General features: G+C 38.4%; 2 protein-coding genes across 2 annotated transcripts in view; one reads left to right on the top strand and one right to left on the bottom strand.

Moving 5' to 3' along the window:
- The window catches only part of CATSPERB (cation channel sperm associated auxiliary subunit beta), a gene marked incomplete at both ends in the record, with an annotated part of 136,340 nt that extends 109,337 nt beyond the window's left edge, over window positions 1-27,003 (top strand). The window contains 9 exons of the mRNA XM_081292934.1: window positions 6,130-6,462; window positions 9,730-9,869; window positions 14,687-14,884; window positions 18,132-18,242; window positions 21,909-22,019; window positions 23,812-23,947; window positions 25,327-25,427; window positions 26,445-26,519; window positions 26,815-27,003. Coding sequence (XP_081149060.1) covers window positions 6,130-6,462; window positions 9,730-9,869; window positions 14,687-14,884; window positions 18,132-18,242; window positions 21,909-22,019; window positions 23,812-23,947; window positions 25,327-25,427; window positions 26,445-26,519; window positions 26,815-27,003 — 1,394 coding nt within the window. The remainder of the gene's footprint in view (window positions 1-6,129; window positions 6,463-9,729; window positions 9,870-14,686; window positions 14,885-18,131; window positions 18,243-21,908; window positions 22,020-23,811; window positions 23,948-25,326; window positions 25,428-26,444; window positions 26,520-26,814) is intronic.
- LOC308648498 (ferritin light chain-like) lies at window positions 11,622-12,516 on the bottom strand. The gene has a single exon (XM_081293256.1). It carries the CDS (start codon window positions 12,298-12,300, stop codon window positions 11,773-11,775), a length of 528 nt encoding a protein of 175 aa, XP_081149382.1. The 5' UTR covers window positions 12,301-12,516; the 3' UTR covers window positions 11,622-11,772.
- Window positions 27,004-27,663: the final 660 nt, after the last annotated feature.

The raw sequence follows: 27,663 nt of genomic DNA, 5'->3' as shown, positions 1-27,663 counted from the left end.
AGTCCAGTGGTCCATGTTCAAAATACAGCATTTAGCTTTAAATGTAAAATCACTTGGGTATAGGAAAGGAAGCTAGAGGGAGAGCAAAATGAAAAGTTGCAAGCAGTTAACACCAGAGTGTAAAGATTCACGGTCCCTTGACAAACAGGCATGTGAGAAGGAAGGGACCTTCCCCCTCACCAACAGAGATAAACTGTGTTCATGGTAAAAGGCACTCAATCCAAGGGAGCTTTCTCAGCCACAAGAGAACAAAGGGAGGTGGGGACAACTAAAGGTATATTTCTTTAAATCAACCAACAGTAGACAGTAAAACCTAGGCAGACTTGGGAAGACTGTGCACTCCACATTTCTCAGCCAATGAGGAACTGGAAGAGGGACCTCGCATTCTAGGGGATAAATTATGGGTTGTACCCAATCTGTGTGTCCCTGACTACCAGGCACCCAATCTTGCAAGACCATCATTAAAGTAAAGCCTCACTCTTTGCCATACGTCATGTCGCTTAGTCCATTCTTTGGGCTTGGATAGGAGAGCGTGTTTCTCACAGCGACAACCCAAAGACCTAGAAGAAGCCGGCCCACAACACACCCCAGTTGAAATGATTCCCCAAGACCACATTGTAAGCACATGGCCCACAAATAAAGGAGACGGGAGAGGGGAAGCAGACCTCAGATCAGCAAGCTTTCCTTTAATCTGCAGTGAAGTCTATTGATTAGACACAGGAGGGCTCTGCCCTTGCAACCTGATCCCTGTCTTTGATGTACCTACCCCCTTAAATAAGCCACCAGAGACATTTTGTCTTTTGTCTAATTCCAGAATCCTTGTGGACTAGATCTATCAGGGGCTTCGCATTCTGTAAATATATTTCTGAGTATTTGTGCTTTGTTACTTACTAATTATCTGAGATTGTAAGTTTTAGAGTGGCTTGGATTATTCTGGACAGAAAGAAAGACCCCTTAATGAGATGCCAGCCATCGTACTCCCCCCACCCCGTGTGTGCATCCCTGTTAATATATTTCGGGCTTTATATTGTTAAATGAAAATGGTATATTCTGAATGTAATATTGTTTCATTTTGTAGTTACAAATCCTGTAAGGAATGGCATTTTATTCACTTTTTTATTTAATAGACTTTAATTTTCAGAGAAATTTTTAAGTTTACAGAAAAAAAAATTGAGTAGGCAGTACAGGATTTGAAAAAAATTAATTTTCATGAAGTATATTATTACCCTTCTCTCCAACTCAGTTTTTCCCATATTTTTTTTTTTTATAAGAAACTCATTTTTTTTAAAGAGAGAGTGAGAGGAGAGAGAGGGGAGAGAGAGAGAGAGAGAGAATTTTTTTAATATTTATTTTTTAGTTCTCGGCGGACACAACATCTTTGTTGGTATGTGGTGCTGAGGATCGAACCCGGGCCGCACGCATGCCAGGAGAGCGCGCTACCGCTTGAGCCACATCCCCAGCCCAGTTTTTCCCATATTTAACCTCTAGTAATTGTGTAGTATATTTTCTACAATTCATAAGCCAGTAAATTACATTGGATAATGAGAATCAGTGAAGCCATACTTTACCCGTCACTAAAGTCCTCAGTTGGCATTACAGTTTGCTCTTTTGTGTAGTATATAGTATGGGTTTTGACAAATGCCTGTATCCTGTATCCACCATGACAGCATCAACAGAAGAATTTCACTGTCCTAAAATCCTCTGTGCTTCATCTATTCATCACTCCTCCCCTTCACCTATTCCTTCCTTCCCTCTAAATCCTTGGAAACTCTTTATATTTTTGCCCTCTCTATAGTTTTGCCTTTTCCATAATGTTGTTTACTTGGAATATTATTGTAGATAGCCATTCCAGATTCAGCTTGTTTCATGAATAATGTTCGACGGTATGGATATACTACAGTTTGCCCATTCCACTTTAGAAAGGCACATCTTGCTTCTAGTTTAAGGCAGTTCTGATTAAGTCTAGTGAAGAGTTTTGTGTGGACATTGACCAAGTCATCTGGAGAAATGACCAGCAGTGTGAATGCTGACTCTTATGGCTTATCTTTGTAGGAACATTCCAAACTGTCTTCCAAAATGACTCTTCTTTTTTCCATTCATGCCAAGAATGAATGAGAGATCTTATTGCTTCTCATTTTCACCAATATTTGGTGGTATCTGTGTTTGGGTTTTAGTTGCTTTGCTAGGTTTATGGTAGCACCTCAATGTTGTTTTACTTTGTAAGTCCCTAAAGGCATAGCATACCAAGTATCTCGTCATGTGCCTATGTGCTATCAGTGTATCTCAGATGAGATGTTGTTCCAGATATTTTTCCCATTTTTAAATTGGTTGTTTGTTTTCTTATGAGTTTTAAGACTTCTTTGTATAATTTAGATACCAGTCTATTATTAAATATGTGTTTCCAATATTTTGTCCCAGTCTGTGCCTTGTCTTTGCATTCAATTCCTAGAATCTTTAATAAAAGAGACAATTCAAATAAAGTTCAATTTATCAATTTCCTCATTCATAGACAGTGCTTTTGGTTTTTTATCTAAAACCTTATTGCCAAACCCAGATTCATCTAGACTTTCTCCTATATTATCTTTGAGTACTAGGGGCTGGGCTTGTGGCTCAGTGATAAAGTACTTGCTTCACATGTGTGAGGCACTGGGTTCAATTCTCAGCACTGCATATAAATAAATGAATAAAATAAAGGTCTATCAACAACTAAAAAATTTTTTTAAAAACTAATTTCTAAATTTTGCATTTTACATTTAGGTTTATGATTCATTTTGAATTAATTTTGTGAAAGTTCTGTGTCTAGTTCATTATTTGCATATGGATGTCCAAATGTTCCAGCAACATTTGTTGAGAAAACATACTTTCTCTTATGAGTTTCCTTTGCTCCTTTGTGAGCAATCAGTTGACTATATTTGTAAGAGTTTATTTCTAAATTTCTTGGTTTTGTTTCATTAATCTGTCTATTTTCCCCAAATATCACACTATGGGGATTACTGCAGCTTTATAGTAAGCATTTTTTGGGCAGGGAGGGGGCACAAGGGATTGAACTCAGGGACACTTGATCACTGAGCCACATCCCCAGCCCTATTTTGTATTTTGTTTAGAGACAGGGTCCCACTGAGTTGCATAGGGCCTCGCTAAATTGCTGAGGCTGGCTTTGAACTTGTGACCTTCTTGCCTCAGCCTCCTGAGTCCCTGGGGTTACAGGTGTGCTCCACCACCACACCTGGCTATAGTAAGTCTTAAGGTCAGTATGTCATTCCTGTACATTTATTCTTCAGTATTGTGTTTAGCATTCTCCATCTTTTGAATTTCCAAATAACCTTTAGGATCAAATTTTTTGGATATCAATGAAATAACTTATTAGGATTTTCAACTGGACTAGGCGGCACACACCTGTAATTCTAGCAGCTTGAGAGGCTGAGGCAGGAGGATCACCAGTTCATAGCCAGCCTCAGCAATGGCCAGATGCTAAGCAACTCAGTGAGACCCTGTCTCTAAATAAAATACAAAATAGGCCTGGGAATGTGGTTCAGTGGCCGAGTGCCCCTGAGTTCAATCCCCAGTACCTACTCCCCCCAAAAAGGATTTTCGTTTGGATGGAATTTATAGTTGAAATGACATTTTAACAATATTGGGAGTTCTTACTCCATGAAGATGCCATGTCTCACATTTACTTACATCTTCTTTGTTTTTTTCCTTTATTTTTAAAATTTTTAATTAGTTATACATGACAATAAAATGCACTATGATACAACAGACATAAATGGAGTATAATTTCTCATTTTTCTGGTTGTACATAAAGTAGAATCCCACCAGTCATATATAGTCATATATGTAATAGGGTAATAATGTCTGATGCATACTACTATCCTTCCTACTCCCATACCCCCTCCCCTCCTTTCATGCCCCTCTACCTAATCTAAAGTAACTCTATTCTTCCTTAGCTCCTTCCCCTGCCCTTATTGTGAATTATCATCCACATATCAGAGAAAACATTTGGACTTTGATTTTGGGGGGATTGGCTTACTTCATTTAACATGATATTCTCCAGCTCCATCCATTTACCAGCAAATGAGATAATATCGTTCTTTTTTAAGGCTAAAATTCCATTGTGTACATATACCATGGTTTCTTTATCCATCTGTTGAAGGGCACTTAGGTTGGTTCCATAGTTTAGCTATTCTGAGTTGCTATAAATATCAATGTGGCTACATCACTGCCATATGCTGATTTTTAAGTTCCTTGGATATAAACCAAGGAGTGGGGTAGCTGGGTCAAATGATGGTTTCATTCCAAGCTTCTGAGGACTCTCCATACTGCTTTCCATAGTGGCTGCACCAACTTGCAGTCCCACCAGCAATGTGTGAGCATACCTTTTTCCCCACATTATTGCCAACATTTGCTATTGCTTATATTCTTGATAATTGTCATTCTGACTGGTATGAAATGAAATCTTAGTTTTGATTTGCATTACTCAAATTGCTATAGATGTTGGACATTTTTTATATATATGTTGATTGTATTCCTTCTTCTGTGAAGTGTCTGTTCGGTTGCTTAGCCCTTTTATTCATTGAGTTATTTGTTGTTGTTGTTGTTGTTTTGGTTTTGAGTTGGTTTTTTTTTTTTTTTAGTTCTTTATATATCCTGAAGATTAATCCTTTATCTAAGGTGCATGTGGTAAATCTTGTCTCCCATTCTGTAGGCTCTCTCTTCATGTTATTGATTATTTCCTTTGCTGAGAAGAAAGCTTTTTAGTTTGAGTCCATCACATTTATTGATTTTTTTTAATATTTATTTTTTAGTTGGACACAGTATCTTTATTTTATTTATTTATTTATTTTCATGTGGTGCTGAGGATCAAACCCAGGACCTCACACGTACTAAGCGAGTGCTCTACCGCTGAGCCACAACCCAAGCCCCCATTTATTGATTCTTGCTTTTACTTCTTGCACTTTAGGAGTCTTATTAAGGAAGTCTAATCCTAGGCTGACATGGTCAATGACATTCTTCATAGAACTAGAAAAGGCAATCATGAAATTCATTTGGAAAAATAAGAGACCCAGAATAGTCAAGGCAATCCTTAGCAAAATGACTGAAGCAGGAGGCATCACAATACCAGACCCTAAACTATACTACAGAGCCATACTAACAAAAATGGCATGATATTGGCACCAAACAGACATGAAGACCAATGGTACAAAACAGAAGACACAGAGACAAACCCACATAAATAGAGCTATCTCATACAGACAAAGATGCCAAAAATATTCACTGGAGAAAAGATAGACTATCCAACAAAGGGTGCTGGGAAAATTGGAAATACACATGTAACAAAATGAAATTAAATCTCTATTTCTCACCCTGTACAAAAATCAACTCAAAGTGGATCAAAGACTTAGGGCACTAGAACAGAGACTCTGCGCCTAACAGAAGAAAAAGTAGGCCCAAATCTCCTTTGCTTTTTGCACTAGAAATTTGTAGTTTTTATCATTTAGATTTTTATCAGCTTGATACATTTTTTCTTTTGTTTTTTTTTTATGCTACATAAGTAAAGATACATTTTTAATTTTAAATCCAATTGTTCCTTGCAGGTATATAGGGAAAAAATTAACTTGTATATTAAGCTCATACTCCTCAAAGTTGCTACAATCTCATAAATTCCAGGAGATTTTTATTGGTTCTTTGGGATTTTCTGCATAGACAATCATGTAATCTGTAAATAAAGTATATTTTATTGCTGGGGATATAATTCAGTGGTAGAGTACCTACTTATGTTTTAGAACTGAGACAGAAGAATTGCTGGAGCCCTGGATTTCAAGCCTGAGCAACAGAGCAAGAAACTATCATAAAGAAAGAGAGAGAAGAAGAAATCAACTTTATTTAGTTCTACATATTATTTTTTCCTGCTGTGAGTTTATAGAATTGTTTCATAAGTGTGGGCTTGTGAGTAGCAAATTCATGATAAACTTTCTATGTAATACATTTGAATTATAACCTAAAATGTTGTCAGCCATTAAGATCATAGTTTAAAGCTCAAATGGTGCATTTGTTAATTATATCCACCAGTGTGCTTGGTGAACATTGCCTGTTTTCTGATATACCAAATCATTTCTGTTTTATCTCCAGCTGCTGGTTCCTCATTTAAAACTTCAGATATAGAAAAGACTGTTGTGATTCCTGGTTACAGCAGTTTCCTGATCACGGAAATTTTGGATCCGTCGAATGCTCTGGCTCTTGCTACCATGCCTCAAAGTGTCCCCCTTAATATGACCTTCATAAGACAATCTTGGTTCTTATACGACTTTGGGTCTGTGAATGGACGAAAATGGTCTGTATTTTCAAAACCATGTAATTATTGGTTTCAACAATCTGACGATTCACTATCCCTCAACGTTGTGAAGTATATCGATCTGGGAAACTCTCAGGTTTTCAAAGTTAAGATCATACCTAATTCAAATCGTAAGTTGTTGTTGTTGTTGAAGGGGGGGGATCAAAAGGAGTTGTTGTTTTTCCTTGAATACTTTATTTTTTCCATTAAAATACTCCTTGATGTTTACTTTAACTTTGGTCCTCCCACCCCACCAACCCTAGTACTGGGAATGGAACCCAGGGGCCCTCTACCACCAAGCTATTTAGAGATAGGGCTCACTAAATTACTGAGGATAGCCTCAAACTTGGAATCATTCTGCTTCAGCCTCCTGAGTTGCTGAGATTACAGATGTGTACTACCATACTGAGCTCTGCGATTAATGTTATGAATAGAATGCCAGTCATGATGGAAACCAAAGTTGCAAACACCATGGTGCAGGCCTATAATCCCAGCTACTTTGGAGACTGAGGCAGAAGGATCACAAGTTTGAGGCCATCCTGGGAAACCCTGTTTCAAAATAAAATTTTAAAAAGGCTAGTGATGTTGGGCAGGGATTGTGGCTCAGTGATAGAACAATTGCCTAACAGGCATGAGGCACTGGTTTCCATCCCCAGCACCATATTTAAATAAATAAACAAAATAAAGATATTGTGTCCATTTACAATTAAAAAATATATTTTTTTAAAAGGAGGGGGGACGGTTAGTGATGTAACTCAGTGGTAGAGCACCCCTAAATTCAATCCCCAGTACTACTTAAATAAATAAATAAAGCTTCTAATTACCAAGCACTTTTGCACAAGACTCTGTATTAAATGATTGTTTAGACATTACTTCATTTAATTTCTATAATGGCCCTAAAAACTAGATAATAATCCTCACGTTAAAAATGAAAATTAGAGGGGCTGGGGATGTGGCTCAAGCAGTAGCACGCGGTAGCAGCACTTGCCTGGCATGCGTGCGGCCCAGGTTCAATCTTCAGCACCACATACAAATAAAGATGTTGTGTCCGCCGAAAACTGGAAAATAAATTTTTTTAAAAATTCTCTAAAAAAAATGAAAATTATATTAAATGTCTATTCCAAGTTTACACAGGATTTTAGTTTAGATTTTTATAGAAATCAAAGTTGCAAACTTTGGTGCAAGCCTATATAATCCCGGCTACCTGGGAGACTGAGATAGGAGAATCACAAGTTTGAGGCCAGCCTGAAATGAAAACCTTTTAATTACTTTGGTTTTGTTATATTCATTTTAGGTATTTAATTTAAACCAAAAATAGCTTTTACAGAGAATACTGTACTTATTCTCATATAATTATGTTAAACCAAAACTCTTGAGACTGAAATGTCTTTGAAATAAAAGGGTTTATTAAGCATTATACACACACTAGCCAGAGAAGGACCAAGTCCTGAGACAAGTTCCTACAAATATGAGCATCAGGGCTGGATATGAGTTGTAAAAATGTTGGCTGGACCTAAGAGTCAGTAACACTTTTGAAATTTTTAAAAAATGGAAAAGGAAGTATAGGTGGTTTACATTATTGGAAAAAGTATAGATAGCCAAGAGCAGTGGAATAACTTAAAAGTGTGGAAAGGTTTTGCGATAGATGACCAATCCATAAGGAAAAGGGCTTGCTGCTTGAACCCAGGGGCCCTCTACCACCAAGCTATACCCCCAGCCCTTTCATTGGTTGGTGTTAAAATAGTCTGGAAATTTTATATGTAACCAGGACACAGTGGCACAGTGGCATTATGGGTTTTAAGTCAGGTTTCAACTACATTCAGGAATCAGGAATGTGATACATTCATTTGTTGGTTTTTGGCTAACTTCTCTACGTCTTCTGCCTTCCACTTTCTGTCTTTGTAATTAAATTAGGACATCTAAATTTTTTTAATCAAGTAATACTAAACTTATTAAAGATTACTAAACAAAAATAATAGGAGGCCAATATTTAACACTAAGCTCCTGCAGTGCACCCCAACAGATCAAATTAAAAATCAAAATCGTCATTCTTGCTAAAATTTTGTATTACCAAACCAAAATTAAATGATCTGACCTTCCCAGAAATCAGGAGTATTAAAGACAGTCAAATTTCCCCTAAATAGAGCAGTCACCTCCCTTGCCTGTTTCTGAAGAATAACCTAGTCCGTGCTACTCAAGGTGTGTTCACTGGACAAGCCTCATTGATGTTATGTGGGCACTTGTTAGAAATGCAGAATCTCAGACCTCACTCCTGACCCGGTTAATCCACACTTTAACCAAATCCCTCATTAAAGATTAGAAAGCACTTATTAACAGATCACTTTGGTTTGAGGGAAACAGCTTCACATGGGACCATTATCAAATTACTTATTACTTCTCAATTCCAGTTTACTGATTAATAAAGGTGGCAGTTAGACCATATTGTATGTCAAATCTTTTTCCAATAATGTTCTCAGCCTGGCAAGGTCACCCATATAGGCAGAAAGTGGCCTGATGACATACAGTACTTTACTTGAAATGCCAAGAGTTTTCTCTTGGCAACAATTGACTGGCAGCTTCTCAAACTGAGTATCTATTCTCTAGTTTTTCTACAGTTTACCAATTCAATGTAACTGTAACCAAATGCATCAGTACAAATGATGAATACAAAGCCAATAAGTACAATCACTAACTACGAGTGAAAAAGCTTTATTACTTTCAGCAAGTAAGGAAAGCGCTGGGGATAATTCCCAAAGCACTGTCTCCACAAAGAAAGTAAGGGGCTTTTATTGGGGAAATTTTTGTACATGTTTCATAGGAAAGATTCATCATCACATGTGGGAACTGGCATGTTCCTGAGCATGCTCAGTTCAAGGTCATACATCACTAGTCTAAAAATGTCAGACAGAAATGCCCCTGGGCAGAGAATTTAATGCTGTAATGAGCAAAATTTATTTACTCTTCTAGTTCACCAAAAAGGGGTGAGTCAGAGTGAATCTGCAGTTTGGGCTGGTTCCTTATAAGAGTCTCTATAGGGCCTTATCTGAAACAAACAAACAAAAAACCAAGTTTGAAGGAACATTAAAAGTCATTCAAAGGGGCACAGCTCCTCTACTACCCCACAAGCACAGTGGTTGTCCTTAAAAGTACCTCCCTACCAACTAACATAGCCAGGATTATCCAAGTGACCTTTGTACACACTTGAGAACCTGACTGATGAAATGAAGAAACATTTTTTTAAGAATTATTAAAGTTGCCTCTATATAACTTGCTAACTATATTTGCTAGCTTTCATAAGAGATGCTGTAGATGTTCTAAATTCCTGATTGACCCATCATTATTAAACTATGTTTACAATTTTTATTATGCACTATTCACTGTTGACATTGTTTCCATAGGTTTTCAAATAATCGACTACCCACTAGTGGAAGTATTAGTTGGAAACCCAATGTTGTTGGAAATTAAAGTGGAAGGTGCCTTCGACGATACTAATAGTTATCTAGTGGAAATTTCTGTAACTAGCAGATCGTTACGTCAAGTAAGATTTTCTTTAATTACAAAAAGGCCTATTAATATAGAAAATTTAGAGTGTAAGCTAAGAAAAAAAGAATTTTAAAGGTACACTGAGTCCTACCCATCAAAGATGACTATGTACATTTTCTGGTTTTTTGTTTTTGTTTTGTTTTTTGGGGGGGGTGGGGGCGGGGGTGCTGGGCTCAAGCTTAGGATCTTCCACCCTTAATATCCCAAGTAGCTGGGATCACAGGCACATGCCACCGTGCCAAGCTTGACTTAACACTTTTAACATGTAGGGTATTGAAAAAGGCAGGGTAGAGTTTCAAAACAGAGGTTAAAAGTATGAGCTCTGGAGAAGACAACCTAGATTAGATCTCACTCTGATGCTGTCTGTGCGACCTTGGAAAAATTACTTTAGCATGGCCATTTTCTCATCTCTGAAATGAAGATAATAGTAAAATCAAAGGTGATAATACAAGTAGGGCATCTAAAACAAGGTCTGCCCTGGAGTGTAGCTCAGTGGTAGAGTGCTGACTCAGCATACAGGAGGCCCTGAGTCCCATTCCCAGCACTGTAAAAATAAATAAAATTAATAAATTAGGGCTGGGATTGTAGCTTGGTGGTAGAGCATTTCCCTAGCACATGTGATGCATTGGGATCCATCCTTAACATCACATAAAAATAAATAAATAACATAAATAAAAATATTGGGTTGTGGTTATAGATCAATGATAGAGCGCTCACCTAGCATGTATCCTCAGCACCACATAAAAATAAATAAAGTCCATCAACAACTAAAAAATAAAAGTATTGTGTCCATATACAACAAAAAAATATTTAATAAATAACAATGTAATTTATTACTTTAATAAATAAGAAATAAGTAACAAGGTAAACAATGTCTGGGACCTAGAAAGTGCTCAATAACTATTAATTCATAGTATCTTCTAATTTTTTCCATAAAACAAGGAAAGCATTATATATACTCATTTTGAAATGTGCTCATTTCATTTAACCATGTTTTAATCATTTCAAAATCAATACATCTTTGCTACATATTCTAAAACGTTTTGTCATGAAAACTTTAGACAATAGAAGATCTTCTGTGTATCCACTACCCAGATAAAACAATAGTCAAGATTCTGCTACTTTTATTGTTGCTATTAATTTTTATTTATATTCTGATAATATATATTTCATCAGTGAGAAAGGACTGGATTAAGCCCAAGGGTGCTTAACATCTGAGCCACATCCCTAGCCCTTTTTGTTTGATTCTTTTTATTTTTTTAAAGAGAGAGAGAGAGAGAATTTTTAATATTTATTTTTTAGTTTTTGGTGGAAACAACATCTTTATTTTATTTTTATGAGGTGCTAAGCATCGAACCCAGCGCCCCGTGCATGTCAGGCGAGCAAAACTGCTGAAGATGTCTTTTTTTTTAATCTTTATTTTATTTATTTATTTTTATGTGGTGCTGACAATTGAGCCCAGTGCCTCATCCATGTAAGCACTCTAACAAGATGTCTTTTTTTTTAATCTTTATTTTATTTATTTATTTTTATGTGGTGCTGACAATTGAGCCCAGTGCCTCATCCATGTAAGCACTCTAACACTGAGCTACAACCCCAGCTCCTGAGGCTGTCTTTGACTTACAATCCTCTTGCTTCAGCCTCCAGAGCTGCTGGAATTACAGTGTTTGCCACTGTGCCTGGCCTGATATATTTTTATTTTTTTTATTTTTTTTTATTTTTATTTTTTATTTTTTTTTTGCTGGAAAAAGCTTTAATTTTTATTTGGTCCAAGGCTTGGGAGGGGCTCCATGGTGGTTAAAAAGCTGCCTAGGGGTTAGAGGGAGAGGCTCAGGCCAAAGCCCTGATGCCAGGAGATGCAAAGGAGCCCCATCAAAGGCCACTGTACTCCAGGGCCTCTAGTCATGCTTGAGGGTGAGTCTTTCGAAGAGATACTCGCCCAGGCCAGCCTGGGGGCCCGCCAGACGGTGGAGGTTAGTCAAGTGGTCCCCCATCTTCTTGATGAGCTTCACCTCCTCATCAAGGAAGTGGTTCTCCAGAAAGTCACAGAGATGTGGGTCTGTGCGGGTAGAACCCAAGGCATGAAGATCCAAAATGGCTTGGTTCAGGTTCTTCTCCAGAGCCAAGGCAGCTTCCATGGCGTCCAGGGTGTTGCCCCACTCATCTTGAGAAGGTTTCTGCACGTCCTGGAAGAGGGCGCGGCCGCCGCGCTGGTTTTGCATCTTGAGGAGACGCTCGGAGGCCTCGCGCTTTTCCTCAGCCAACTCGCGGAAGAAGTGGCCCACGCCCTCCAGAGCCACATCGTCACGGTCGAAATAGTAGCCCAGAGAGAGGTAGGTGTAGGAGGCGTGCAAATGCAAATTAATCAGGCGGTTGAAGGCAGCCTCCACCTCGGTGGAATAATTCTGACGAATCTGGGAGGTCATGGTTGGTCGTCAAGAAGGAGCTAACCACAAAAAACGGAGTTGGCTGGTCCTGGAAGCAGGTTCTGGGAGAGCAGATGGTCCCGGAGATTGCAAATGGAGATCAGATTGGAAGGCGGTTGGAAGCTGGAAGAAAAGGGAGTCCCCGGCTCTGTTCCGTCCAAGCACTGTTGAAGCAAGAAGCAGACCCGTGGGACCTCCAGGCTCGTTGGTCCTGATATATTTTTAAAGGAACAGCCAACATCACATCCTTTCACTCCCACATACTTTCTTTCTCTCACATAACAGCAATGCCACACCATATACTAAATTTTTAAAAATAATATTTGGGTATTATATAAAACCTAACTCACAATCATATTTCCTCAATTTTCCCAAAAAATTATTTATAGTTGTTTTGTTTGAACTGAAATACAAACAAGATTCACAAATTATATAATTGTTTTATATCTTAAGGTTTCTTTTTTTTTTATATCTCCTTAACATGTCATTATTTATTAATGATTTTCTAATTGATTTTATTTTTTAAATTCATGACAGCAGAATGCATTACAATTCTTATTACACATATAGAGCACAATTTTTCATATCTCTGTATATAAAGTATATTCACACCAATTCATGTCTTCACACATGTACTTTGGATAATGATGTCCATCACATTCCACCATCATTGCTAATCCCCTGCCCCCTCTCTTCCCCTCCCACCCCTCTGCCCTATCTAGAGTTCATCTATTCCTTCTATGCTCCCCCTCCCTACTCCATTATGACTCAGTCACCTTATATCACAGAAAACATTCGCATTTGTCTTTTTGGGATTGGCTAACTTCACTTAGATTGTCTTCTCTAACTCCATCCATTTACCTGCAAATGGGATGGACTCAACTAAAAAGTCTCTTCTCCGCAAAAGAAACAATCTGTGAGGTGAATAGACAGCTTACATCCTGGGAGCAAATTTTTACCCCTCACACATCAGATAGAGCACTAATATCTAGGGAATATAAAGAACCCAAAAAGCTAAGCACCAAAAAAAACAAATAACCCAATCAATAAATGGGCCAAGGACCTGAACAGACACTTCTCAGAAGAGGATATACAATCAATCAACAAATATATGAAAAAATGTTCATCATCTTTAGCAATTAGAGAAATGCAAATCAAAACTACTCTAAGATATCATCTCACTCCAGTCAGAATGGCAGCTATTATGAAGACAAACAACAATAAGTGTTGGCAAGGATGTGGGGAAAAGGTACATTAATTCATATCTTAAGTTTTAATCAAGGACCCTATGTTCCATTTTCTTCCCCTGCCATCAAATTGTAGAAATTGTGTCAATTGCACTATGGAATGTCCAACATTCTGATTTTTTCTGTTTGTTTCCTTTTTCTTGCTTAACTTGTGTCTTTAACCCACTGTACTTTCTTTTATACTGGAACTCTGCTTGAATTCAAGTTCGATGTGTTTGGTAAAAGTATGTAAAAATACATCATTTGTTGTGACTACTGCATCTGAGGACAGAAAAGGAACTACTACTCTACCAGATTCGAGCACATCACTACAGTAGTTACTAGTATTTTCTACATTTTTTTAAAGTTCAAAAAAAATACTTAAAATTTTCAAATAGTATTTATTACATTTTATTAACCATTTAATTTTGATCAAGGATCAAATATATTTACTGTGCCTTAATTCCTACCAAAAACCTATCTTTATGAAATATAGTAATTGCTAAGAGGATAATTTTTTTCAGAGTATAGATCAATTAAAGTTACTTTATTCACATCATCAAAGCAAATATTCAGGTGCTCATCATGAATGAGGGAAGCCTTATAGATAGCCCAAATATTTCTCAAAACCAATTAGATTTGAATATATTTCTTCATGTAAAAGAATATGTTTTCTGATATGATTTAGTCTAAAACAGATTATCATGGTCAAATTTGTCATTGTATTGTCATTATTTTCCTACATTTTTTTCTATATTCTTTACTTGGTTACTATATTAGTCTGAGAGGGTTGCCACAATGAAATAACTCAAGACTGCGTTGCTTAAAAAACAGAAATTCACTTTTGCACAGTTCTGAGGGCTAAAAGTCCAACCTCAGGCTGTGGGCATGTTCTGAGGCTTCTTGTCTCAAAAATGGCTGTCTTCTTTCGTCCTCACCTGGTTGCTCCTAGTTCTGAGTGCTGTGTTCCAATCTCACCAGTTATATTGGATTAGGGCACATCCAAATGACCTTCTTTTACCTCAATTACCTCTTTAAAGGTCCTATCTCTAAATACAGTCATATTCTGAGGTATTAGAGGTTTGGGGAATTTTGTATGGACACGATTCAATCCATAACAGTTATCATTAAATAAATTTCATCTATTTGAATACTTTCAGGGTTCAACTTCACTAGCATTGATTGCCTGGGCAGCATCAACGCAGTGCTTTGTTACAACAGTGGTGACAACATTGAAAAGTAGCTGTAGTTATCTCAGAGCTATGAAACATGTTTCTAACATAATTATCCCATTTGAAGACTGGATCAGTGGAGTTCATGAAGACGGTCAGGGTTTTAATATGATCAAAACTTTGCCGGTAAGAAATCTAAGTATATTGGGGGCTGGGGATATAGCTCAGTAGTAAAGCATTTGCTTAGCATGAGCAAGGCCCTGGGTTTTATCCCCAGAACCACTGTTTTAGTTAGCTTTTCATCACTGTGACCAAAATACTCAAAAAGAACAACTTAGAGGAGGAAAAGTTTATTTTGGCTTATGATTTAAGAGGTTCAGACCATGGTCAGTGGGCTCCATTGCTCTGGGCTTAAGGTAAGGTAGACCATCACAGCAGAAGTGTATGGCGGAGGAAAATTCCTCAGCTCAAGGCCCCTGGTGACCAGGAAATAGAGAGAGAGAGGGAGGAGCCAGGGACAAAAATGTATAATCCTCAAACCACAACCCTAGTAACCTACCTCCTCTAGCCACACCACACCTGCCTTCAGCTAACCAGTAACTGAAGTTACCCAGTAAAGAAGTACTTTCAGATTAGTAATCCATCAAATGAATTAACCCACGGATTATGTTACATTCTTATAATCTAATCATTTCAATTCCTGTATTAACATATGAGTTTGGGGGAGAGCTCATCCAAACCTCAACATTCCACCTCTGGGTCCCCAAAATTCATGTCCATTTCATAATGCAAAATGCATATGTCCATTTCCAAGAGTCCCCATGGTCTTAACAGCTCCAGTTTTGCCCAAAAGTCCAAGTCCAAAGTCTCATCTGAGGCCAAGGCAAACTTTTGATTATGAGCCCCTGTAAAGATCAAAGGCAAGTTGCATATATCTAATATATATTGGCACACAGTAAGCATTCCCATTCCAAAAGGAAGAAATGGGGGCATAGAAAAAAGTGATGGGCCCAACACAAGACCAAAATCCAGCTAGGAAAACAAGTCCTGTAGCTCTATGTTCTGTATTCAGTGCACATAAGGGCAAAATATGATCTTCAAAGGGCTTGTGCAGCTCCACCCCTATGGCCTTACCAGTTGCAGTCCAAATGGCCTTTCTCTTAAGCTGGCTCTGTCCACGCCAGCCTCTTTCCCCAGCAGATGTTCCATGTTGTTGGCATCTCTTAATCCAGAGTGTCTGCAGTGCATCTTTGGCTTCCTTCTCAGAGCCTCGAGCATTGATATTTCAGGGGCTGCCTGCAGGGATTCTGACCTGCTACACTTTCCCTGGCCTCCCAGGCCTTTCTCTGAAATTTCAGTGTAAACTTCTGGTATCCCTTAATTCCAGCGTCCTGCATCCATGCAGAACTAGCACCATGTGAATAATGCTGAGGTCTGAAGTCAGCTCAAGATGTAGCCTGGCCCCCTTAGACCATTACTGCAGTGACCTCTGAATGCCTGGACAATCAAACACAGTGAAATGAATCCTGGGGAAACTTTTTCTAGGCAACCCTATGCAAGCATAGGTCCAAGGTCTCTCAAACAAGTTTTCACTTCTACACCCTTGAGCCTGCAATGGGTGTGGTTTTGCTGACTCCTGAGATGCCCTCAGGGTATCTTTCCTTTGTCTCAGCAAAGTACTTAACTTCTCTTTACAGTAAATTCTTTACATCTTTACAGTAAATTCCTTGGCCCCAATTTTACCCATGCTTCTTTGACCAACAAAGTTTTCCAAATCTCTCTGCTTCCAATTTTCATAGTAAACCTAGCTAAAATCTGCCAGCAACACCCAGGCCACCCAGGCCTGAATGCTGTGCTTCCTTCCTTGAAATTTCTTCCACCAGATTATTAGTCCATTACCTTTAAATTCACCTTCACAGAAAATGTCAGGGCATGGGCAAAATGTAGACAACTTCTTTGCTGGAATGTAACATGAATATTCTCTAGTCTGATTCCCAATAGAGTCCCCATTCCCCTCTGAAAACTCATGAGTACGGTCTTTACTGGCCACATTTCTAACAGCATTCTGATCTTCTGAGCTCCCACCAGAATTGCCCATTAAGCTCTGCTCACAACATTCTATGGCTTCTCCAGCCCATATCTGTAGGAACGATGGAAAAGCTCCGCTGAAACAATCGTTTACCTGTCAGAGATTTTATTAGCAGGACATAAGAGGTCAGTCGTAGAGGCCAGTCGCAGAAGAGAAGGAGGTGGAGAGGGAGAGGGGGGGAGAGGGAGAGAGGGAGAGAGGGAGAGAGGGAGAGAGGGAGAGAGAGAGGGAGAGAGAGAGAGAAGGAGAGGGAGGAGTGGGAGGGGGAGAGGGAGAGAGAGGAGAGGGAGGGGGAGAGGGAGAGAGAGGAGAGGGAGGGGGAGAGGGAGAGAGAGGAGAGGGGGAAGAGAGAGAGCACGTACTGGGTGTTGATATGTATGGGCTCAAGGCAGGATGAGGAGGAGCAGGGCGAGTGAGTTGTTACTTCTTCATTAGCCGAGAGCTCACTTCAGGGATTGGAGGTGCGCTATTCAAAGTTCGCGCCATTCACAGGGATTGGAGGTGATGGTTCGTGCACCATTCAGTGCGTCAAGGACCTGAGCTACTGGATGAGAAGTGCTCAGGGCGCCACCTTTACCAACAATATCTCCAAACTTTTCTAAACTCCTCCCATTAGCCAGTGGCTTCTGAACAACAGGGTCAGGTCAGTCACAGCAGTGACCCACTCTCAGTACCAATTTCTGTGCTAGTCAGTCTTTCATCACTGTGAACAACTTAGAGAAGGAAAATTTATTTGGGCTCCTAGTTTCAGAGGTTCTGTACATGGCCAGCTAACCCCAAAGCTCTGGCCTGAGACAGGCAGAACACCAGGGCAGAAGAGCATGCTCATGCAGCCAGGAAGCAGAAAGAGAGGGAGGAACCAAGAACAAAACATGTTATCCTCAAACCACAGCTTTTGTCCTGCCCTTCAGTTGACTTATCCTAAGCTAATGTATCTGACTGGTCCCATTTCAGTGTAATAATTTTAACTCTTGCCTTGTCAGAATCTGGACTCTTTTTTAAATAAAAATTTACTAAATCACTACTTATAATTTTCTTTGGGATAAAAATAAATAACTTGAATTAAACTTGAATTATTTAATTAGACATGACTAAGTCTCTTTTATAAAAATCCTTAACCATTATTGCACTAACTTTTGCTTACTTATAAGTCCCAAGTAACATTACATATGTTGAGGCAGTTGAAATTCCAGTAAATGAGGGGTTGGAGTGTTGGGGGAAGGGAAATTTTTAATACCAAGAGCTAAAAAAGAAATACTTGAATTGACCACTTTTCTATAAAGATATTTTCAGACTTAGTAACTAATAATGAATTTTTCATTTTCTTTGTCTAATCACTTATAGGTAAACTACAGGCCTCCATCTAACATGGGAATTGCCATTCCACTCACAGATAATTTTTATAATGCAGATCCTAGCAAACCTATACCAAGAAATCTATTTCGCAAGTCCAAGGTAAATATCTTTTTTTTTTTTATAAACAAACTACTAGAGTACTTATTTTTATTCAAGGAATCATTCGGTAAAATTACCAATGAACCCAGTTGTGTAGATTGAGAAGATTATTACTGCTACTGCTATTACTACTACTATCACCACTGCTGTGATTCCTGTTCTCCCTCCTACTACTTTATCCCCTTATCCTTAACTGCCACTCTCAAATACAGATTTGGAGCCAAGAAGTCTAAATGGACTCTTGACCTCTCCCTGGCTCCTATTAAGATTTCAAAGAGGATAGCTGCAAGAGCAGCTTTTCTCAAATGACAGGGGACCTTGGCCCATCTCAAGTCTCCAGCCTGTGAAAGTAATGGTGTCCAAAAGGAAAGAAGATGGTTCGTTTCAATATAGGCACGTTTAAACTACTAAGGGTCTATCTAGAAAATAATCAACCCCCAGAAGCACCTTGCTTCTTTGGAGGGAGAGTAAGCCAGGTAGCCAGAATAGAGGGAGCCATATGGTTCAGAACAAAAGTACATTATGGGGTAACGTCTCAAGGACTCCTTCTAGATGTTCATGCAATCTTCAGAAAAATGCATCCATCCTCCTATATACATACACAAACAGATATTCATATCTGCTTGAACTCATTCAAAGACATAAAATTGGCATTTCTGTGGTTCAAAAGCCTCCAGTGTCTTCCCCTCTCAATTAGAGGGAAAACTGCATTCTTAAAATGGTTTAGAGCCCTCCTGCTTTTGCCTTGGCATTGCACCTGACCTGATTTTCTGCAATCTGCTCCAGCCACACTGGTCTCTTTGCTATTTCTCAAGTATGCCAGATATGTTTCACCTCAGGGCCTTTGCAGTTTTAGGAAATCCCTCTGTCTGGAATAATCTTTTGCCAGATATCACAGGGCTCACTCATTTTCTTCTTCAGATTTTTGCCTAAACATTACCACCATAGTGAGACCTTCCCTGACTACACTATTTGGAATCATAATCCCCCCTCTCCACTGTCTCCATCCCCCTCCTCTTCCTTATTTTTCTCCATATCACTTTTATAATTTGTATTATAATTTTCTCCATATTGCTTATTATAATATTGTATTATAATTTGTATGTATTTTACTCATTTATTTATTATATTTCTGACTCCATAAGAAGGTAAGTTCATGAGGCAAGTTTTTGATGTTTTCTACTGTATCCCCAGAACAGTGCCAGACAGAGAACACTTAAAAATTGTTGAACAAGCTAATGATACACACTTATATGACATATCATTCAGCTTTTCATCACTATGAGAAGATACCTGAGACAATCAACTTCTAATGAGGAGAGATCTATTTTGGCTTATGATTTCAGTCCATGGTCACTTGGCCCTTTTGCTTTGGACCTGTGGTGAGGCAGAATGTCCTAGTGGGAGCACATGGTAGAGCAAAGCTGCTCACGTCAGAGTGGCTAGGGGGCAGACAGAGAGAGTAAGTAGGGGGTACAGTATCCCCTTCAAGGGCAACTGTTCAATAACCTAACTTCCTTCCATTAGGTTATACCTCTGAAAGCTCCATCTGAAGATTCCACCACCTCGGACTCCTTGGCTGGTGATCAAGCCTTCAACACATGGCCTTCAGGAGACATTTAAGAAATAAACTACAGAGCTGGGGGTGTGGTTCAGTGGTAGAGCATTTGCCTAGCATGCGCCAGACCCTGAGTTCCATCCCCAGTACTACAAAAGAAAGAAAGAAAAGCCATACATAAATATATTAATACACACACACACACACACACACACACACACACACTCATACATGGCAGTTAACATACCTATAAGAAATTTTGCTCCAGGCAGTGAGCAACTATGATACTGAGTTCTTCCTCAGTTTCATTTTCTGCCAAGTATAACCCTGTTTTGTCAGTAGAACTACCTCTGTTGGAACATGATTTTACTATATTTACATGCAAATCCTTAGTTTTCTGGGGTTTTCCTCCCAAAATTCCCTTGGGAGTTAAGTAGGAAATGTATCCATCTAATTTATAACTAAGTAAATAAGAGGGTTTTTAAAATGCACCTTGTATGCATCCAGCAAATGTTACTTTCAACATTTCCAGTGTTACCAGGCATTGACCAGACATTCTCTGAGGATACCATACTGAACAAGATAAGCCTGGTATCTTCATGGCTTTTACTCTATACAGGGAACAGGTATGAAACAAAAAGCTGTACAAATGAAATGCTGTCACCTAGTGCAGAGTCTCTGAACAGTGTGGCCCTGCAAAACCCAAAGTAGAATTCAGTGGAAATATTTTTATAATGCAGCTTTCTCAGCCCTACCTCATGCTACTGAATCAGAAACCATGGGGTGCGGTCCTGAAATCTGCATTTCAAAACATTTCTGCAGTTTCAGATAGCCCAACTGGAGAGCCAAACACATGTCAACAATGTGGCTGCAGACCAGGGTTCCTGAGTCTAGGAGGTCATCCACAAGGAAAGGCATCTGGTCAAGATCAAAAGATGAGTTGGGTTGACCAACAGAGGAGAAGTGGGGGCATATAAAAGGGGAAAGGGCTGGCAAAGTACATACCATGCTGAGCAAACACTATGCACAAAGGGTGGAGAAGGAAAAGGCTCAGGGACTTTGAAAACTCTTTGAAAACTATTTAGCCTGGAGCATAATGAGCAAGAGAAAATCAGCAGGCTCTAAAGCTGCTAGGACTCCAAAGCCAACAAGGGGATTTTTGAATTTTATCCCAAGAGAAATCAAGAGTCATCCAAGAGTTTTAAGTGAAAGAGTGATGTGATGTTCATGTTTTTAAAAATATGATTAGACTGGGGCTGGGGATGTGGTTCTGTGTTTGAGCACATGCTTAGCATGTACAAGGAGGTTCACTCCTCAGCATATTCCAAAATAAAAATATAATTTTACCAATTTTATTATATATACACACACACACACTTATACAGATATATATTCTTTCTTTCCTGGACAAACTCCATGAAACATCAGTAAACATTTCAAATAGAATGTACATATCAGTTATATGTATCAATATGGGTAATAAATAAAGAAGATACATGCAGGATAGATAAAGAAGACAGATTCAATTAAGAAGCCCAAACATTTGAGGAAATTCTCAAGACAGAAAACAAGCACAGTCAGACTTTCAGAGAAATCTCTTGTGGAAGAGACCACAAGCATAGCACCTTTCCGGCTGTTTTGGTGCCTGTGAGAGGAAGGGCTCAGAGCCGGGAGGTTGGTGGTCCTGATGTGCCACATTCCAAATGGCAGACTTTACAGATCCCAGGTGATGGCACCGAGCTCAACTAACAAACAAACTAATATTCAATGATATAATGAAAATTCAGAAATTGGGGCTGGGGTTGTGGCTCAGCGGTAAAGCGGTCGCCTAGCACATTTGAAGCGCTGGGTTTGATCCTCAGCACCACATAAAAATAAATAAATAAAGATAAAAATAAATAAATAAATAAAAATAAATAAAGACACAAGCACTCTACCACTGAGCTACATCTCTAGGCCATCTTATTTTATTATTAATGGACTTTTCTCCTTGTAATTTCTCAGGAATTTTATTCATTCAGGGAGCAAATATTTATTGAAAACTTACAAGGTTCACAGAAATTCTGCAACACAAAAAAAGTAATCACTTGTGCTGCTTCTGTTCACAGGAAACTGGTAAATACAAACAGTGTGCTCGTGTTGCTTCTCGAGAGGAGTGTAATTGTACGAATGATCAGAAGTTTTCACATGCTGTTGCTTTCTCAGATTGCAAAGAAAAAGTAAGATAATTTTTAATCACCTAAAGACAGAGTACTTTCATATTCATGTTGGCAAAAGCTTGGTTCTTGTCCCTGATGCCAATCCAATAACGAGGAAACAGTTTTGAAGATTTATTGCTTTGTTAGCAAAGGAGAAACACAGGGGACTCCTGTCCCAAAGGCTGTGATTCTGCCCATCTGCAGGAACAGGGGGCTATTATAGAGGGGATTCAGAGAAAATGAGATTAGAGAGGAGAGATCAGGAAGCAGAAGACCAGGGAAGAGAAGTTTGGGGGAAAGAAGATTGGGAGAAAGAAAAAAAAAGTGTAAGTTTCAATGCCACCAGGGATATAGTCAAAGCATCAAGTAAACCCCTTGGAATTGGATTTGGAGAAGTGTCTTTTGGTTAAATATGAAAACTCAGACATAGAAATAATGCCTATTATGACCCAGAACTAAATATGATACAGAATTTAAAAGATCTGGATTTAAATGTACCTAAACTCATCTGTAAAATAAAATAAAAATACCTGCACTGCACTGTCCATTTAATGGGATCCATGAAGACACACACACACACACACACACACACACACACACACACACAATCTATATGAAAGCAATTTGTAACCTGTAAAACACTATACCAAATGATAGTGAATAATGATTCATTCAAAAAAAATTTTAATAGCCGGGCATGGTGGCTCAGGCCTGTAATCCCAGCGTTTGGGGAGGATGAGGCAGAAGGATTGTGAGTTCATTGCCAGACTCAGCAATGGGGAGGCGCTAAGCGAGTAAATGAGACCCTTCTCTAAATAAAATACACAATAGGGCTGGGGATGTGGCTCAGTGAGTTCATTCCCCAGTACCTCGCCCAAAAAAAAACTTTTTGAAGCTGTCATATGTATCAGGTTCTTGGCATATAGAAGTCCACGTCCTTATAAACAAGGAGCTCAGTCTAGTGGTAATGACAAACAAAAGTATAGTATGTTGGTTAAGAGATGGGTTCTATGTCAAATAATCTTTCATTCTGTTAGTACTAGAGCACCTAAAGGCATATCAAATCAATGTTGGTGTTTGCATTAGCATAGTCAACGTGCAGTTGGTTTAATCTTCAAGTGGATCCATTTCAAAGGCCTCATAAGATATTATACAGATTGTGTATTTTATATAGAAAATATAAAGCATGAAAAGACAAGTAGACAGAGAGATTGTTTATGAAGTGATTTCATATGTATCATATGGGATTGAGCATTCAGTAAAAAAAATTATGAGGGTTTTATTGTATACCTCTTGTTAAACTAAAATATATCTGAACATTGCTTTAAGCCTTCTTTGTGATTTATCTCAATTAGAATCGCAGAGAACCAGGCAACTTGCTAAAAATCAAACTGTTAACAGACATTGGAGCTGGATTGGAATGCTGAATCCACAGCCTGAGCTATGAACTGTCAGGGGTAGAGGTGGAGTAGAAGGGGAAGGGGAATGCTTGGGACGCAATTCATGCATGGTCTCATGGGACTTGGTTTAGTTAAAAAAAAAAAAAAGTTTGGATGACAGCATAGTAAATACTTGTGAAAAACACCAGTAGAAATATGAATTTCATTACTACCATGTTTGTACATTGCCTTGGGTGTTCACACAGATTCTGTACTGAGACTTTTTTCATGCCTGAAAAGGCAGAAACCCTAAAAAGCACATTTCATTTAGAATATCCAAACAATTGGCAATATATCTATTCATTTTTGACCAGGAAATGAAATTACTATTGAATTTTCCAAATTTACAATCATTCTTGGAATTTGCATTTTAGGTTCCTCGCTTCAAGTTTCCAGTTACACAATATCCAATTTCCTTGGAAATTTTCAGTGAAAATGAACGTATCCCGGTGAAATCTCCATATTTGGTTACTGTAACTGAAGTGAATATGAGGAAAAACTGGAAATTAAGTAGGGTTTGCTGTCTTCTATAATTATTGTATCTTATAAGTAATGTTATTATTATTGCTTTACAAAGCTCAATGGTCTACAAAGAAATGGCAGGAGTTCTTTGGAAAAAGATCCCAATCCCTTGGCATATTGCAGTTTACTTCTATTGTCCCCCACTTAAGTCTTCATCACTTCCAGTGACATGGATTCTATGGCATAAAAGCATTTTTGAAGAATTTGAACTGTGAAAAAAATTAAATTATTATGTAGTTAGTAGTAACCATAATTGAACTTGTACCACGTGCTGATCTAGTGTCTCACTTCTTATTCAATGTGGCAAAGGAGATTATAAAGGGTGTTGCCTGATAATCTATGGGCTCTGTCTTCTAATTATATGAGTAAAGGTTTTTTTTAAAGATTGTTTGGTGGAGGCTGGGGATGTAGCTCAGAGGCAGAGTGCTTGCCTAGGACAAGAAAGGCCCTGTTTTTGACTACCAGCACCTAAACCAAACAACAACAACAAAACATTTATGGAAAAAATGTAAAAATATTTTTTATTTACAAAAAAGGAAATTTACCCAGATTCAATTTTACCTTGAATATACAGCTTTTTGTGTCATATTTTTTGTTTGTATGAGTACTTTAGGAAAAGAATTACTAACCAGATAGAATCAACTAAATAGAAATTTAATGTCATTAATGTCCTACTAAGTATACAACATTTGGTTTTCAGTGATTCTTGCTTTGCCCAATATATATGCATTTTTGAAATAGAAAAATTAGTAAAGTAAAATCACCAAACATTTTGCTTTAATTAATATCCCCATTTTCTGTGGTGTTTAGAGTCCTGACTGCTCAATATTGAAGCATTTTACAATCCAGTTATTTGAATATTGGTAACATAAGAGTAGCCATGTGAGAGTATTCACCCCATGGAAATCGGCTACTGTTGTAATCAGATCACATTTTTCCCTTGAGATCCATTATACCGCTAGGGTCTCTAACCCTACACTATCTCAAGTGATCCTTTTATGAAACTTCACTGCCACCCTATTGAAAATCATTCACCAACCACTGAGGAGGGCCTAAGATGATCTCACTGTCAAAAACACAGAGAATGTTCAGGTAATGACTAGTCATGAGCCAAGAGATGGGAGGAAAAGATCAGTCTAAAGTAAGGTGGTCAGAAGCCTTGTCCTTCTTAAGTATGTCAACCAAGGCAACGTGAAATGTTGGGCCAAGGTCCCCCAAAGTTATCTTCTACAAAGTCAAGCAGAACTAAAAAGATATAACTTAATCAGGTCACAGAGTGGACTCTTTCATTGCACCTTAATGTAGTAACAAATTTTACAAAATGAGAAATTATGTGTGTGCTTAAAATATATTTCTTGTATTTTTAGAACACTTTGTACCCCAAAATGTTAAAAAACTAAAAAATCACTTAGAAGCAGTCCTTCGTGTTCCAGTGTATAATCCTTCAGGTCTCAATATAAGTATAAGGGTAAGTTGACAGCATTTTTGTTCTTACTGTGCTGAGTTTAAATGAAACATACATGTCTAAGATTGATTTTAGTCTTGAAGTATTGGGATCTGTGAACAGTGGGAATGGCAACTTTAAAGTATATGGAGAGGGCTTGGGGGTTGTGGTTCAGCGGCAGAGCATGTGCTTAGCATACATAAGACTCTAATTTCAATTCACACTTTTTTTTTTTTTTTGGTGGTGGGGGTACCAGGGATTGAACTCATGGGCACTCAACCACTGAGCCACACCCAGTCCTTTTTTTTATTTTATTTAGAGACAGGGTCTCACTGAGTTGCTAATCACCTCACCATTGCTGAGGCTGGCTTTGAACTTATGATCCTCCTATCTCAGCCTCCCGAGCAGCTGAGATTACAGGTGTGCCCCACCTCGCCTGGCAAGACTCTGACTTTCAACCCCAGCACCAAAAAACAAATTAAAATAAAGTATATAGTTTGTTTTTCCATCATTTCCCTTGCTGTTATTATTTCCTAAGGGTTCTGAAAGTTAAATTTTACATTAGCTTACTATTTTTTAAGCTGATAGATAAGACAGGCTATCTAAAGTGGAGCAGAAATAATATTTCCAAAATTTAGAAAGAAATGGGTCTAGTGCTTTTCAGGAGATATACACAGGCATATATCTTCTAGTTCCAACAATCCATAAGAATGTGTAATGTCAATAAAACCCAGTAGCTGTGTAAAACCAATTAGGGGATATAGCAAAACTACACATTTTGAGGGTTAGCGCAAAGTACTCATCTAAGCCAAGGTAGATTTTGGTTTTGCTTATTTTAAAAAAAGAAATGTACCAGTTATTAAATTTCTCTATTTCCATCAGTCTTTTTAATCTGATACATGATAAATATGTCTAAGAGCCTTGGGAAGGGATAGGAATATTTCCATGCAACACTATAAAGAAAGTGACCTCAGTGTATTTTTACTTAAAGGAGTATACATGTTAGTGCTGCTAATGACCAGGCATTTTTTTTCCCCACAGGGTTCTGAGCTTTTTCACTTTAGAGTGTCCGTTGTTCCAGGGGTCACTTTTTGTAACTTGGTTGAAGAATTTCAGGTATAGTGAATGTACGAGGTATACCAAAGAGGGTGATGGCTGGGAAAAGAAACATGAAAAGTATCCATCTAAGGGACACTAAAGAGAAAATATGGGCAGAATTTGTGTGATGATCCAGGCTTGGAGACGCAGGATCCTGGAGGAGAATGGTAGTATAGATGCTTGATGGAGGGTGAGTGTCTGCATAACACTGGGCAAAATTTTGCTAAGTGATTAACTGTGGGAATCATGTAATGTTCAGTATTTTTGCATTACTAAATTCAGAAAACTTAAAGACTTTGCTTTTCTGTTGCAGATTTATGTTGATGAGGTACCATTGCCATTTGCAGGACATACACTCATTGCCGTGGCAGCAGCTGTAGTGCTAGGGGGATTAATTTTTACAGCATTTATGCTTCAACTGCATAACATCCACCCGTGGAGGGCATTCCGAAGATGGGTTCGAAGAAACACAATAAACCTATCAAATACAACTATCAATTAACTGACTCATAGATGAAATTCTGAATGATGAACAAATGATAATCCTAAAGTCACTTTATTTTCTAGTTTCATTAAACAAGTCCTAGAACAATATATTTAAACATTGAATAGGTAAACTAGATAAAATACTAAAGAATTACCATTATAACTCAAATTGTTATTTGTGAGTAGATTTACCATTCCATTTTCTTGTTTTGAATACATATTTCAGAACTTGTATAGAATATTCTCCTTGACACTTTTTGAATAATATAAAGTGATAACCAACCTTGTGCAGAACGGGTTTTCTGTGGTTTTCAGCTGTTATTGGCTGGCGCTATTCTGTGTGGTCAGAACCCAAGCCTTCCTGTTTCCTATGGGAAAACGACAACATGAGGCAGGCAGGGAGTGAAGTCCCTCAGCAGATGTGCTTTCAGAGTCTCCTGGGAATTAGAGAAAGCCATTTGGGTTTTTTCAAAACTAGACTTTGGTACCTAAAGAGGGAAATGTGACCCCTTCCTGGAGTGCTGGAAGAACAGGGTGCCTGGGCAAGGTCTTGGCTTAGAAACCTACATGCAGCATGTAGAATCCCCCAAAATATATCTCTGTGGGCTCTCGGCATACCTGTTTCCAAGGAGCCAGAAGATGACTCATACTCAGGGACACAAGAGTTTTACTCTCC

The sequence above is a fragment of the Spermophilus citellus genome, assembly GCF_964194105.1.
Source record: "Spermophilus citellus genome assembly, chromosome: 4".
Taxonomy (NCBI): domain Eukaryota; kingdom Metazoa; phylum Chordata; class Mammalia; order Rodentia; family Sciuridae; genus Spermophilus; species Spermophilus citellus.
The sequence above is the reverse complement of the archived record's forward strand: the minus strand, read 5'-3'. Positions and strand labels throughout refer to the sequence as shown.

Coding starts and splice junctions, on each gene's coding strand:
- LOC308648498 (XM_081293256.1), bottom strand. CDS start 12,300: ATGACCTCCCAGATTCGTCAGAATTATTCCACCGAGGTGGAGGCTGCC.